The following is a 16,466-nucleotide window of genomic DNA, read 5'->3' as shown; positions in this document are numbered from 1 at the left end:
ATATTCTTTCATTGATGTATAGATTATTGACCTGGATAACTCAAAAGCTATCCCAAATGGATGCTTCCCTGTGAAGAACATAAGGACTAATTTTCCTGTGTCCAAATAAACAACAGAATGGACTATGCATTTGGCAACATGTTACATAAAAAACTTGTTCATCATGGATGGCCAAATAATGCCATTTTCTAGTGACACTTCAAGTTTGAAAATCTGAAAATATCTTAGCTCCCATATGTCCCACAATAGACGAGGTCTGCATAGGTGCATATAAAGTGTTATCACATTAGTATGTAGCACATTTGTCTGCATAATCATCACATTAGTAATACGAATTATTTATAAAAGTCTACCTTTTGTTGTGAGTATTTCTGCAAGCATTATACGTAAGCTGAGAGACTGGACATCCTTTGAGGGAAGGAGACAAAACACCAGAACCCGAGAACACATTTGTAGGAATCTCAGTTCATCATATGAGTTCCTCAAGCATGTATGTAACACAAAAGGCCTTGGTTGTTCTTCATGTCTAAAAGAAATTAATGAAGAGAGGGAAGAGGAAGGAAAGAAATTTCTGGAAACAATTTGGTTATGTATCATTAAGTATAAAATATCTCAAATGGACAATACGTCAGTTTTAATAATTGTGTCCACTCCTCAAAAATGTCAATAGCTAACAATTTTCTCAATCACAGACTAATTGAGAAAAATGCTAATGCACGCCCTTTCAAAGGATTTCAAACCTTAAGCAGCATCAACAATTATACATAACTCTCAAATCACAGCAACAATCCAGAAAAGTATGAGTGTTTCTTTAACTGGATTATATTTAAGTCTCCTAGATATCTTCTTAAATGTAATCTACAGCTTCATTTTTCAAAAAAAAGTCTAAGAAAACAACCAGAATCACTAGCCAGCTTTCCTGACTAGGTAATCATGGGATAAAAATGCTATGGGTTTTCTACTGAGGAAAGGGTCCATGACTTGATGCCACATAAATTGGTGGCAAATGGCCTTCTGTGAGGTTCCCAAGTATTTTCTAAACAGTCTTGCTAACCGTGGTCACAGGCTTCCCTACCAGCACTGACCCTATCCTTATCCCAGGACCATTAGTTTGAAGGATCTGAGTGAAGAGAAGTAGAAAGCAGAACTTTCTATACCTCTTTTTTCCACAGTACCTTGATCGTAGTAGTTCAAGAAAGACCGGGAAGTTCATTTTTCTAATACCTTCCAGATAAGAGGTAAAGTTATGGACTTCTTATATTAACCAGTGGCCAATCCTGGGGAAGGGGTGACACTACGCAGAGCGGGAGGACTCATACTAGGTGCTACACAGGAATGAAACAAACGCATTTTGGTGCCTCCAGAGTGTTTACTGCAATCTCTTTTTGCACTGGAGAGTAAAGAGTAGTTTCCAGAGTAGGTACTCTAAAAAAGAAAGATTTCCTCTTTGTCTTCTACGACAAGCAAGAAAAATTCAATACTAATGTGAAAAGCCAACAAAATAAACATATTTTAAGAATAACCTTTTACATATACACTGATAGATGCTGACTTTTTAAAAATGGCATCTTCAGGGGTGCCTGGCCCACTCAGTTGGAAGAACAGGGGACTCTTGATTTGGGGGGGCATGAGTTCAAGACACTGGGGGTAGAGTTTACTTTAAAAAATAGAAATAAAAAATAAGTAAATTTAGGGGCGCCTGGGTGGCACAGCGGTTAAGCGTCTGCCTTCGGCTCAGGGCGTGATCCCGGCATTATGGGATCGAGCCCCACATCAGGCTCTTCCGCTATGAGCCTGCTTCTTCCTCTCCCACTCCCCCTGCTTGTGTTCCCTCTCTTGCTGGCTGTCTCTATCTCTGTCGAATAAATAAATAAAATCTTTAAAAAAAAAAAAAAGTAAATTTAAAATGGCATCTTCAATTATTTGAAATTCTAGCTATGCTGCCAGTTAGAGATGATCTTTTAATATAGTAAGATCTAGATGTTACTCTTGTCTTGTCAAGCACTTTTAAGGAAAAAATTTTATTTTAAAATATGTATTTGGTTAACAATTATGGGCAAAGTTGGCCCCAAAACTTAACGACAGAAGCTTCTTTCTTTAATATCAAAATCTCTCTCAAAGAATACACAATCCCTTCTCTCTTCCAATGGAAGGCAGATAATAAAAGCAGGCTGGCCATCAGACTTCTACAAGTTCACCTCCCTCCTAGAACTGAGTTAGGGAAAACTTTCTGAGTGAGCATAAGAGGCCAGATATCTGGTCAAGCGAGCTCCACCTCAGGAAAAAGGGAGGCCAATGCTTCCCTGGAATCCCTCTGCTCACTCCAAGCAGGATATTCCTATGATGCCCTCTAGTTCATGGGCATCAAGTACTGCTTCATAACCCAAGGAAAGATCCTGAGGCACGTGGCTGCTTCTGGGTCAGGAGGTGTCCATGCACCTGCATCCATGCAGCATCCTCCTCCTGCCAGTGTGGAGGGATCATTTGTTTACTGCAATTCCTACTATTTGCATTTGGGTTCTCATTCCTTGCGTGAGCAAAAGGACATTGACTTTTGTAAATTTCACATGTGCAACAAGACTTAATCTTCACACCTACACCAAGAAGCAGATATCATCAGCAGCATTTCATAGATGAGAACACTGGGGACCTGAGTGGTTATGCAAATAGTCCAAAGTCAGAGGTAATAAATGGTAGAAATAGCTCTCCTGTTCTGCCTGACTCTCAAGTCCAGACTCTCTATGCTACTCCCTAATCAAAGATCACAAAGATGAAAGGGGGGAAATTCAGAGACAAAGACAAAATATATGAATAAAAAACATTATTTTTCCCCCTAAACAGCATGCCCATTCTTGCCTAGTAAACCAAACACAAAGAGATTGTAAGGAGATTATGAAATTAAAGATGCTGCTGATTAAACAGCGTAAAAAGAATCAGTTTTAGATTTTTCCGAAACATGCTAGAACAAGACAGATGGGACAAAGGAAGAGGAAGCAGAGGCAAGACTTAAATGTGATCTGGACTGGGTTTAAAGCAGCAACAGAATGTCGACCTGGAAATAAACATGAGCTGGCTGAAAAGCTGCTTCCACACAACTGCCTAACAGTCAATCGGTGTATGTGTGGCTTTTATTAATGCAATTTATTATTCTCTTGGCCAATTCAATTGGGTACTTCCCAGGCTGCCAAAGTCATCCTACAGCCTATAGATAGCCACACACCAGTGGAGATTTCTAGACGATGGTACTATTTACCTGGAGCAGGCAAGTGCAGACACAGCCATCAAACCTAGACACATTGTCCGCCAGTCGCATTGTATGATTTGTAGAAGATAATGCATGATCAGATATTAGTTCTCTAGGGTTCACTTCCAGGGCATAATCATCTGTATGCAAAATACCAGTAACCTACTGGCACTTTTTCAAATATCTATAATCTTAGAGTACAGTGGTAGATTTATTTTTCTTTAATAAGAATCATCAACTAGAGCTTCTAGGCACAGCCCAGATATCAGCAAAATAAATCTACCATTGGTATAAGAAAACTAGAAGCCCAGAGGGAAGACATTTCTAAAATGGAATCAATTCTCTGTTTCTATTATTGTGATGCTTTACCCATAATATCTTTGTATTAGTCACAAAAGCAGTAATTTCAGAAGCTGGTAAATGTCTCCATGAAAAATATATGCTCATGTTCAAATTAGATCATCATAAAAATACTAAATTTCTCTAACCACTTGCTCTTCTCCCAAATCTACATCCATCAGTCTTCTCACCGGAATAAAACATGGATTTAAAATACTGTCCTTCATTGAACCATAATTTAAATACTTTAAAATGAGCTTCCACTGAGTTCAAACAAGTCTTGGACAGTATCTGGCAGGCAGAAGCAAGAAGCACTTCATACAACAGATACACAGCAAACCAGCAGGAGCTCCGAGGGGTTGCTGAACACTTGAAAGGAGCGGCTGAAGCTCTTGAGATGCCAGGGATGTAACCCTAGAGTCCTCATTCTCTCACCTTCCTTGTTAGTTCACATACTCCCTTCCTGGATGTTGCTTTCTCTACCAACAGCAGTTTTGAAAGGGTGGTCTGGGGACCCCTATGTGTAATACAAAATGTCACCTGTCTTTTTCACTTCTGTTCTCACAAACACAGGAGTCTCTAGAGGCTACATAATCTGTGCTGACACCATCACTCTACTGGCTAATGCGAAATGGATTGTGTATTTGTGAACTTTAAAAATGTCTTGGTTTTAAGAGCTGACATGGTAAATATGGACGGTATAACAAAAGGTGAGGTTGTATACATTTAACAACTGGCTCTGCCAGGGGAAACACAGCTCTGATTTGTAGCATTCACCCACTACACAGTGTAAATACTCCCACCATGGCCAATGACAAGCTACCAAGGTGATATCACTGATCTCAAAGTAGGGAAGGGCTGTGCACAGTCAGCTCTTGCAAACTAGTACATGCTGGCCCAGCTCCCCAAGAGCTAGGAGCCACATAAACAAAGTGCTTTTGGGGGCGCCTGACTGGTTCAGTCAGAAGAACACGAAACTCTTGATCTCGGGATTATGACTTTGAGCCCCACGTTGGGTATACAGAGATTATTTAAAAATAAAATCTTAAAAAAAAAAGTGCTTTTAGGTTTTCAATAACTTTTAAGAATATAGAGGGATCCTGAAACAAAAAAAAACCCTGACAACCACTGCTCTACAGTAACTTTTTTTTAAATCATGGGTTGTGACCCACAAGGAATAAAATAAAATATAGTTCGTCTCAAACACCATTTTTAAAAAGATGTTAACACAAAAATATCAGTTATCACAGGTAATAAGCATATTTATGAAACTGGGTGACAATATAAAATGTATGTACTATGGGTCGCAGTTTTTAAAAAATACAAAACACTGGGGGCAGCAAACTGGAAAATATTAGGCACATGATGGCTCTGTACATTTTGATCTCATAAGCCTGTGAGACACAGACTTTGGGAGAGAGAATGATTCATGGAAAGAGAACCGGGAGCTTCTGCTGCACAAGGACATTTAGCAACTAGGCCCCACGGAGCAACGGCACAGTGCAGAACAGGGATTGCCCGCTGACAAACTCACTCGGCAGCGCTTCTCGGAAGGCAATAGGAGTTACCACCCGCCCAATAAGGATGCCAATCCTTATACATCCTCATTTGTATTTTTCAGATACCCCCTTTCTCCCCTGAAAGTAGAGGTAAAATAGTATCAGTGAGAATAGGCCGCGTTAACTGTAAGGAGCCCCCGTCCTACTGAGTCCATATCCAAACAGGCAGAAGGCTACTCCTTTCTTGCAGCCAGACGACTTTTACATGCAAGTTAGAAGTGCTGTAATTCAGCATTCTCACACTCACTTAGGAGTAGGACATAGAATTAAGATTCTTCTGAATGTTAAGGATATGTTACAAGCACAGAAATGGTCTTGAAGTCTTCCTTCCAAAGGCAGAGTCACCTCATAGGCACAAATCTTATTAGTGGAACAGTACAAAGAGCTAACAACCTAAATATTCACAAGTTTCACACTGAAACATTTCTAATTATAGCCCACAAATTCCAATATTGAGTTCCTTTTAAAAGTCAATTTTCAAGATATTGTGATGCAACAGAGTTCTCAACAAAAAATCAATTTTTAAGATACTGTGATGCAACAGGACTCACAAAAAGAAACATGAATTCTAAACATTATTTCTAAAAACTATAAACTCATGGACACTTCACGGTATAAAACACTACATTTAAATTTTCTACTTCTAGGTACTCATGATTCTATAAACAAGTTCATGACAGTGCTGGCTTGGAAAAATTAATTTCATTGTTAAAGTTTTTCACAAAATTAAAGAAGTCTATTGAGGGGTTTTCTATTAGAGAGATACAGAAAAAAATCTACTTTACCAAAACACCATAATTGTTCTCCCTCAATATACCTACATTTCAAGCCAAGCACCAGCAAGAGCAGAAAATTCTAGAGTTTTATCTTGACTTTGACCCTTTCTGTGTAAGAAAAAGATTTTAATGTGGGGGGAAAAGTGGGGGAGGTTGTTCATGTTAGATCAGTTACCTGGCATTCGCAGCTTTCAGGTCACAGAAATGAGTGAGTAAAGTTCTTACAACATCATTGCAGACGACTTTAACCACATCCACGTGGCTCAGTCTGTGACGCAGCTGTCTGGCAATTTCCCAAAAGTCTTCCAAGAGCAGATGGTAAAGCTGTCCCTCATCTCTGCTGAGATTTCCATACCAGGACAGAACGTAATCTCTATAACTGTAGTCAAACACTACCAGGAATAAACAAAGCAATGAGTAAAAGTTAGATGACAGAAGCATACACCAAGACTGCATTTCCAGTGGAAGCTGACGATGTACTATTTAATATTCACCGTTTAAAATATAAAGAAAGTAGGTAACAACACAAGAGAAGACATAATCTTTCCTAGAATATTTCAAAATAAAAAAAGATCCTCATCTAACTAAAATTCTGGGGGTGTGGTGACCATATGTCGTGAATTTTTGTGGCCAGCCCAATTTTTAAATATTCTATCCTGGGTCCAAACTATCTAAATCTATCAAAAAACAGAGCATCTTACACAGTGGCAACACACTTATCAAGGCTGCCAGTCATCAGCCTCTCTCTTCCAAGTTCACCCTTTTTTGCCCTGCTTTATAATACTGAAGAGGGACCGTGCAAACACTTCTTTGCCAACCCATACCATGTTAGGGTTTGTCGGGAGAGGATGCTGGAGGAACTGTGGAGGAGGAAGGGGTTTCTCCTCGTCCTGGTCCTGATTCCTATGTGCTTTTCTGATTGCTCCTGCAATGTGCAGTGGGCAGCATGTGGGGCACCAGATGGCACTCACCCCCAGCAGGTTCCAATGGCCCTCAGAGGGCAGCTGCCCAGAGAAAGCTGCTGGTACCCAGGGAGTGGCTTCCTGTAGCTTATGGTATCTCCCCAAACTTCTCCACCATTACATGAGCCACAGCTGTGCCCTCTCCAGTGAGGCCTGGATCTCAGCTCTGGGGTGAAGAAGGAACCCGCTCCCGAATATATCCCTCCTTAAAGTGCTCTGCCTCGGCTCTAGGAGTAGTGACTGCTCCCATTGTCTGCTCTTCCTATATTCTTTGGAGTCCTCTTTATTCCTCAGTAGTCAAGTCCCTTTGCAAGTTAATCATTCTTTATATTAAACTTTCTTGTTCAAGTACTATGTGGTTTCTGTTTCTTAATGAGATCCCAACTAATGCAGGAAGAAACCTTAAGTCAGATATCACACTAGGCTCAGCATTTGTGGCTGACAACCTTCTTTGGGAGATTTCTAGTACCTCATTTCTCAATTCTGGATCAATTTTATGCCTTGGAAATAAAAACCCTTAGGTCTAGACCAGTGCTGTCCCACAGAAATATGAGAGTCATGTATATAATTTTAAGTGTCTAGTAGCCACATTAAAAAAGGAAAAAGAAACAGGTTCAATTTTAATAATATATTTCAACTAATACATCCAAAATATTATGATTTCAATACATAATCAATGCTATCAATTAATGAAATTCCATCTGGTATATATTTTATACTCCCAGCACATCTTAATTTGGACTAGTCACATTACCCAGTTGCCACTTGTACACAGAAGTCCCATGCTGCTCAGGGCAGATCAAGTCCATATAGAAGAAGACTGAAAAATTAACATGTTACTGGACTTAAGTGGTGATTCCCCTGAGGGAGAAAAACACAGCCCCATATCCATGTCTCAGCACAAGGATACCTGTACTATTTTTTAATCACTGCTTATTTCTCAAGGTTTTCTCTTTCCTTCTTCAAATACCACTTGATTTGGCTTAATTTTGATATGACTATGTATCATCTCAGAGAACTAGTCTACCCTCTTGCCTTGGTTTGTCCCCAGGAATCCTGTGGAACAAAATGTAACTTGGGATCCTGATATACTGCACACCTGGCCCACAAATGTCTAACCCATAATTCTCAAATAATTCTGCAGGCCAGGATTTGGTGCTCGTTTTACTCATTTTAGCTGCTACACACCAATTTCAAATGGGCTTGGTGGGGGTGGGGGGAGATGAGAAGGTGGCAGGACGGAGGTCATATTTCTTAGAAAACTGAATAGCAAATGGAATCTCCAGCTCAGAGTTAGTATTCACCCTATGTAAAGATTCCATATATGTGCAAAAGCCCACAAGTCACGGAAAGCACCATTCTTGTTTTAATATTCTGTGATGGCTTTTTTTCTCAGAATATCAACTATGAAAGTGTGTCCAATGTTTTTTTCCTACGTTGCAACTTTATAATAATTCACAAAATGGCATCTTAAATCCAATAGGTCAAAAACATACATAAAACATCAAGAATTTTGTTCACAGACACGCATGTACAAAGGTTTAGCTAAACCCGCAAAGTGATTCCACTGGCCTCAGTAGTGGGATAAGATACTTCATATACCCTAAGCCTTACAGCTGAGAACCATTACTTACCAAAGACTAAGGGGCAGGCGCTGAAAAGAAGAAAAACAAAGATACTACCTCAATCTTTCATTTTTCATTAAATAAGCATTTAATTCTGGTATGTAAGTCTTCCAGTATATCAGGTAGAATAGATATCCACTGGACACAAAAGAAAAGGCAAAACAAACAAATCATCTCCTAAACTTTTAGGCTATTTTCTGCTTACTTCTGGATATTAATTTGAACAGACAGTTGTTATGTTTTATAGATTTTACAAAAAGTAGCCACGTCTCATTCCTCATTAGACTATTCCATTTAGGAGAAAGCAGAAATGGTTTCTGGCCCAGATATTCAAGAAATTAGGGCAAAAACGGCATAGTCTCATCCCATAATCTCACTTATCGGCAACAAACAGACCACGGATCCTACACAGTAATTGAGTTACATCCTCTCAAGATTTTGAGGCTCCAAGAAATGAAATAACTTGCTCAAAGTCAAATAGGTGGTCAAACACTCTTTCTCTCAGCACACAGCCTGCATGAAGGTGGAACAAACAAGTCACATGAGTAAAAGACATGAGAAATCTGAAATAGCATCCTCGTCCACTGGACATTCAACTTGTTTAAAACATTTATATGAAAAAATATGCAAATGGCAATACTTTTAAAAACTGCCCTAGAAGTCACTGATAGGACCAATGGGTGGAAGTCATAAGAAATTGTTTTTTCTGTTCAACATAAGGAGGAACTGAATAAAAACATCAAAGCTATTCAAGATTCACAGTAGATGGTGAATATTCTATCATAAGAAACTTTTAAACAAGCTGGATATCCAATGGACAAGGATGACCTAGAAAAAATTACTTCCTGAGATAGGGGGCTGAATTATGTAATCTCCACAGACCCTTGTCTGCAAAGGTTTTTTATATCCTTCTTCTGGTAAGAGCCTCCCTGACAACAAAGCACTGCTAACTTGTTCATTTGCAGGTCTCTCTCCCTTACGCTTTTATTAAGCAAAGTTGTCATACCACAGAATTTTTAACTAGTAGCAAATAAATCTACAACCCAAAACGTTTGGGAAATAGAAGCATTTTTCCATTCATTAAAATTTAGCTTCAAATTATAGAAGGAAGTTAAAAGCAATTATAAGAGACTTAATATCTTTAACATAAGATCTTCTTAGCATGCTATAGGATTTATGTGAAGGGCATATTCATCTACATAATTTCCCATTATACTTGTTAACCACACTGCATATCCTAATAAACACAACTCTAAAATATTCCTCTATTACTACATTTTGGTTAGGAATTGATGAAAATGAGTATTGGTAAAAATCTCAACTCAGGGGCACCTGGGTGACTCAGTCGGTTAAGTGTATGCGTTTGGCTCAGGTCATGATCCTGGGGTCCTGGGATGGAGCCCCGCATCCGGCTCCCTGCTCAACTGGGAGTCTGCTTCTCCTTCTGCCTGCCCCTCTGCCTACTTGCACACACTCGCTCTCTCTGACAATTAAATAAAATCTTAAAAAAAAAAATCTCAACTCAGTAACAGAAGATATACCTGGAACTAACAAATCTCTATCAATCATTTGTCAGTACACCTTTAAGCTAAGTATTATAAAAATACAGCAAATATAAAAAGTATGATACAAGGGCACTTGGCTGGCTCAGNAGTATGATACAAGGGCACTTGCTGGCTCAGTCTGTAGAGCATGTGACCCTTGATCTCGGGTCATGAGTTAGAGTTCCATGTCAGGCAAAAAAAAGAAGGAGCAGGAGAAGGAGAAGAAGAGGAAGAGGAGGAANGGTCTGTAGAGCATGTGACCCTTGATCTCGGGTCATGAGTTAGAGTTCCATGTCAGGCAAAAAAAAGAAGGAGAAGGAGAAGAAGAGGAAGAGGAGGAAGAGGAAGAAGGAAAGTATGAAATAGAGCCATGATTCTAAGTATATATTACATAGCTACATATACTCATGTATATACAAGTAACATACATACACTCATTTATATACAAGTGCACACATGAAAAAAATACCTTAAAATATACCCTACAGGTCAATTTGAAGAGACACAGAAATTCACAACAAAATTATTTTATGGTCTCTACTAAAAAATACGCAGAAATATTATAACAAACCACAATGAGAAATGAAAGAACACTTATCCTCATTGCCAAGCAAGCAGTCTTTCTTCTAAACACATAATAGGAGCCAACAAAAAATCCAAGTGCTATCATCAAATCTATTTTCTAGACTACTCTCAACGAAATAAGCAGGTAAACAGAATTCACTGCAGATCATAGAGAATGGAATAACATGTCTGGAACTTTAATTTTAGTTAGATTAATGTAAAAAGAGGATTTAGGGTAACAAAGTAGGGAAAAACTGGTAGTGAGGAGACCAGTTAAAAGGCTACCACGTCAGTCTAGATAATGTGATGTTAGATAATCTTTACCTATAAATTTTCAGAACAAAGAATGACTCAAACCAAGGAAACAGTATAAGAGAGAGAGCTCCATGACAGCCATTCTTCTATCTCTGCCTTTTCCCCAGAGCAATTCAAGATACAGTCTTCCCTGCCCAAGAAGTAAGGCCCCAAGGGTCATAAACGTCCATAATCTGAGTCACTTGGAACAAAGAAAGAGTGTTCATTCAACCAGGAACTGGCTTAATGGTAATAAGAACAACAGTAATTCCATCGATCATATAGATGGCACTCTACAGTTTGAAAAGTCTTAAAAATGCAATTAGTAATTACTATCTATGTGTGGAAGGAAAGCCAACTGCTGGGAAAATTTGGGGTTATTAGTTTATGTCACTAATTGAGGTGTTCATTCATTCAACAAAAAATGTATATGTATTTCACACCACTGGGTAGAGTCATGAACTGGAAGAGCTGAGCCTAAAGGAGGTTAGAGGTGGGAGTGGAAGGTGCAAGAGTCATAGTCTTCCAAGTGCAGGCTCTGCTTCCTCTGTGTCAGCATCTAATTCTTATTGTCTAACATCCTCTGGAAATGGCCACCAAGAGCCTAGTAAAAGAGATTGCCACATCAGGTTCACCTTTATCTAGGACAAGTTCCAAAGAAACGGAAAGTTCTGTTATACTTGGACAATGACCTTGTAATATCTTCTGTTATCATGAGGGTTCAAGTTATGGCCTTTTGTATAACGACACTTTATCTTATAGGAACATTTACCCCCGAAACTCAGAAAAGTATTAAGAGCCAATCAAAACTAACAGAAATATGTTCATCTGGAAATGTACATGTAACATTAATTGCATTTGTGAAGGACACCCCAAATAGTAATGAAGCTAATGGTATTTATGACACATTTGGACAGAATCTCACAAGTCCAAGTGCAGAGGTCAGTATCCTCAATGCTTTGAAAAGAATAAGATCTTCCAAAGAACTGTATTTTCAATTCAAGATTTTAAACTGAAAGTTCTCCTGAGCAAACAGCAGGTACTCATTATTGAACTATATTCTCTGGTCCACATTAGTGAGGTAATTCAGGGTAGCCTAGTAAAAATTAGGCTATCAATCTGAGATGTATTACTCACAAAGATTTTCAAAAGTGTCTCCTGTCAGTCTTCCCAGGGAATGTAACTTTAGGAGAAATTTTTGAGAGCATCTGGTATGGAAAGGTGGCTGTTCTGACTTCTCAAACATATGGTTCACTCATACCATATCTGAGCCCCTAACATACAGTTTTTACACTTGAAATTGGCTAACAAAGCACAGCAATAATATACTTCGATTATCTTCCCTGGGTATGACATTTAACTTCCAGCATTTGTAGCTTTAGTGATTTTTTTTTTGAAGATTTTATTTTTAAGTCATCTCCACATACAACATGGGGCTCGAACTCGCGACCCTGAAACTAAGAGTTGCATGCCCCAACGATTGAGCCAGCACACCTTGTAGCTTTAATCATTCTTATTGCTTCACAGAAAGCCAAACTGTGTTATTTTGACCTACACTTTTAAATATTACTTCTTTCTTCTTTGTAATTCAATCTATAAAGATTTAAGACCAAGTCCTAATTTATATTGAGCTACAACACAAACATATTTTAGTAACAATGACAGAAAACCTGGCCATGAACATTTATACCTGCATATATATACACATACCTTGTATTTTACTCAACTCTTTGAATAAATCTGTTTTTAAAATACATATTCTAAAGGAAGTAAAACAAATATATAAGGGTAAGATGGAATAATTATGTTATCTACTTCAAACTAACTTGAGGGGGTAATTTTTAAATAGTTCATAAGCACTTAATATCAACTGAACTCAGGTTACTGCAGCCTTAACAAGTGTACCTGCTATTAAATTTTGCCAGCATACCAAGAGACCCTCAATTTTATAAGTCTACTATAGCTAGCTAATAACATTCAGAATTTCAATTAAATATACTGGTGCCAGGGCTTAGAAATGCAAATTAAAATACTCCAGAGATGCATATTATAATCATGACACGTTTTCTAAATACTTACAAAACCTCTCAACTTTCTCAACATATATTTCTAGATTCTAACTCATCATTAAATTAAATGTCCAAAATTTTTTAGAAGACAAGTTTGGTTTTAGTTTACTATTGTTTTTACAACTGCCATATGCATACGTTTTACTCTCATAACCAACTTTGTGGCAGCCTTTAGCTCTTTTTTTGGTAGATGATATAATATTCAACTTCACTGAAAATCATTTTGCTTAAAACGAGGAAACTGTAAACATTAAGAATACAGTGGGAAAAAAAAAAACAAAGAAAAAAATATTGTACCAAAGCATAATTAACTAAAGCTCTTACCCAAAGGCTTTGGATAATACTGTTCTTTCAAAATAAATCATTGCACAGAAATTAGCCTGAGGATAATATGGTTTGGGGGTTTTTGGTCTTGTTCTGTTTTGGTTTTTGTCAACCAGGCCTCAACTCATACCTTTTTTTTTTCCATAAACATTTCTGAAACAAATCGGTCCATGCTAAGTAAACATGCTGTCTCAATTGCAGAGCAACTTCACAGTCTTAAAGAACTCATGTTCATAGCAGCATATTCACTATAACCAAAAGACGGAAGCAACCCAGATATCCATCAGCGGATAAATGGGTAAAGAAATTGTGGTTACAGGGGGCGCCTGGCTGGCTCAGTTAGTAAGAGGATGCGACTCTTGATCATGGGGCTGTAAACTGAAGCCCCACATTGGGTGGAGAGCTTACTTAAGAAAATAAAGAAATATTTTTTTAGATGTGGTTATATACGTAAAATGGAATATTATTCAACCTTAAAAAGGAAGAAAATTCTGACATATCCTATAAACATGGATTAACCTTGAGAACACTATGTTAAGTAAATATGCTAAACACAAAAGGACCAATACCATATGACCTCATTTATATGTAGTCCCTAGAGTCAAATTCGTGGAGACAGAAAGTAGAATGGTGATTACCAGGATCTGGGGTAAGAAAGGAGTGGGTATTGTGGTTTAATAGGTACAGAATTTCAATCTTGCAGGATGAAAAGAGTTCTAAAGACTTTATACAGCAATGAAAATGTACTTAACACTACTGAACAGTACACTTAAAAACGGTTAAGATGGTAAATTTCACATTATGTGTACTTTACCACAATTAAAAGAAAAAAGAGTTCTACTTCCAGGAATGGTGGACTAACTTGTATCAGACTAACCCTCCTACAGAAAACCATTAGGGACTCTAGAAAAAATATATACATATATACGTTAAAGAACTATTTAAAGGCACTGGAGAAAGAGGCATCTGGGTGGCTCAACTGAGCATCTGCCTTTGGCTCAGGTCATGATCCCAGGATCCTGGGATCAAGTCTGCATCGGGCTCCCTGCTCAGTGGGGAGCCTGCCTCTCCCTCTCCTGCTCCCCCTGCTTGTGCTGTCTGTCCCTCTCTCTGTCAAAGAAAGAAAGAAAATATTTTAAATTTAAAAAAATTTTTAAATAAGTAAAGGCACTGGAGAGCAAAGTGAGAGAAACTGAAGGGAAAATCTACCCTTGATAGAAGGCTCTAGAGCTTGTACGAACCACATTTATGTAACTTTCCCCTGAAGCACTCAACGGTCCTAGAGGCACAAGGCAGTTCAAACTTAGACTGAACATCTGTATTTTTTTTTAATATAAGATATCAGAAAACAGAGTTAGGAACTGCCAAAGCAGCTGAAAATAAGGGCAGGAAACACAAATAAGACGGAGCCACAAAATCTGGATTACAAACTCTCAAACCCACTGCTGACTCTGCCCTACACATGTATGGAGGTAAGACTGCAAGCAGACCAGCTCAGAGCAACAGCTGGAAGACTGGAAGAGCTGAGCAGATTCTCTGACCACTGTCCGACAGAGAGAGACAGAGTCTGGAGCTGGAGTCCTGTCCAGTTAGAGGTGTGACCATGGACTTTCCATTGAGACTGTGTAAGGAACATGAACTAGATGACTTCAGCCTATGTCCCGGGACTGAGGGATTCACCCTAGACCTAGGACAAAATCCAAGGAGACCTGCCCTAAAAATATGTGTAAAACCAAGTATCCTCAAGGTGAACAGTCAAAAATTAAGCGGCATACTAGACCAAAAACTAACACTTTGGAGGAAGATAACAGAAACTAGAATGTCTAGAAAGTAACATCCACATAGTTCAGGATAAAATAAAAAATAAGGAGACCTGAGAAGAACCCCCCCCAAAAAAAGTAACACATACTTTAGAGAAAAACCAGTGGATAGAAACCAACTCCAAGATGGCCTAGATTTTGGACTTCAAATACAAAGATNGTACTTAACACTACTGAACAGTACACTTAAAAACGGTTAAGATGGTAAATTTCACATTATGTGTACTTTACCACAATTAAAAGAAAAAAGAGTTCTACTTCCAGGAATGGTGGACTAACTTGTATCAGACTAACCCTCCTACAGAAAACCATTAGGGACTCTAGAAAAAATATATACATATATACGTTAAAGAACTATTTAAAGGCACTGGAGAAAGAGGCATCTGGGTGGCTCAACTGAGCATCTGCCTTTGGCTCAGGTCATGATCCCAGGATCCTGGGATCAAGTCTGCATCGGGCTCCCTGCTCAGTGGGGAGCCTGCCTCTCCCTCTCCTGCTCCCCCTGCTTGTGCTGTCTGTCCCTCTCTCTGTCAAAGAAAGAAAGAAAATATTTTAAATTAAAAAAAATTTTTAAATAAGTAAAGGCACTGGAGAGCAAAGTGAGAGAAACTGAAGGGAAAATCTACCCTTGATAGAAGGCTCTAGAGCTTGTACGAACCACATTTATGTAACTTTCCCCTGAAGCACTCAACGGTCCTAGAGGCACAAGGCAGTTCAAACTTAGACTGAACATCTGTATTTTTTTTTTAATATAAGATATCAGAAAACAGAGTTAGGAACTGCCAAAGCAGCTGAAAATAAGGGCAGGAAACACAAATAAGACGGAGCCACAAAATCTGGATTACAAACTCTCAAACCCACTGCTGACTCTGCCCTACACATGTATGGAGGTAAGACTGCAAGCAGACCAGCTCAGAGCAACAGCTGGAAGACTGGAAGAGCTGAGCAGATTCTCTGACCACTGTCCGACAGAGAGAGACAGAGTCTGGAGCTGGAGTCCTGTCCAGTTAGAGGTGTGACCATGGACTTTCCATTGAGACTGTGTAAGGAACATGAACTAGATGACTTCAGCCTATGTCCCGGGACTGAGGGATTCACCCTAGACCTAGGACAAAATCCAAGGAGACCTGCCCTAAAAATATGTGTAAAACCAAGTATCCTCAAGGTGAACAGTCAAAAATTAAGCGGCATACTAGACCAAAAACTAACACTCTTTGGAGGAAGATAACAGAAACTAGAATGTCTAGAAAGTAACATCCACATAGTTCAGGATAAAATAAAAAATAAGGAGACCTGAGAAGAACCCCCCCCAAAAAAAGTAACACATACTTTAGAGAAAAACCAGT

General features: G+C 38.7%; 1 protein-coding gene across 1 annotated transcript in view; it reads right to left on the bottom strand.

Moving 5' to 3' along the window:
* The window catches only part of SNX25 (sorting nexin 25), a 144,655-nt gene that overhangs the window by 83,086 nt on the left and 45,103 nt on the right, over positions 1-16,466 (bottom strand). The window contains exons 4-5 of the mRNA XM_034647767.1: positions 6,094-6,310; positions 354-526 (exon numbers count right to left, since the gene is read on the bottom strand). Of these exons, the coding sequence (XP_034503658.1) occupies positions 354-526; positions 6,094-6,310 (390 nt within the window). The remainder of the gene's footprint in view (positions 1-353; positions 527-6,093; positions 6,311-16,466) is intronic.

Source organism: Ailuropoda melanoleuca, chromosome 18, assembly GCF_002007445.2.
Source record: "Ailuropoda melanoleuca isolate Jingjing chromosome 18, ASM200744v2, whole genome shotgun sequence".
Classification (NCBI taxonomy): domain Eukaryota; kingdom Metazoa; phylum Chordata; class Mammalia; order Carnivora; family Ursidae; genus Ailuropoda; species Ailuropoda melanoleuca.
Note: the sequence above shows the minus strand (reverse complement) of the source record. Positions and strands in the feature narration are given on the sequence as shown.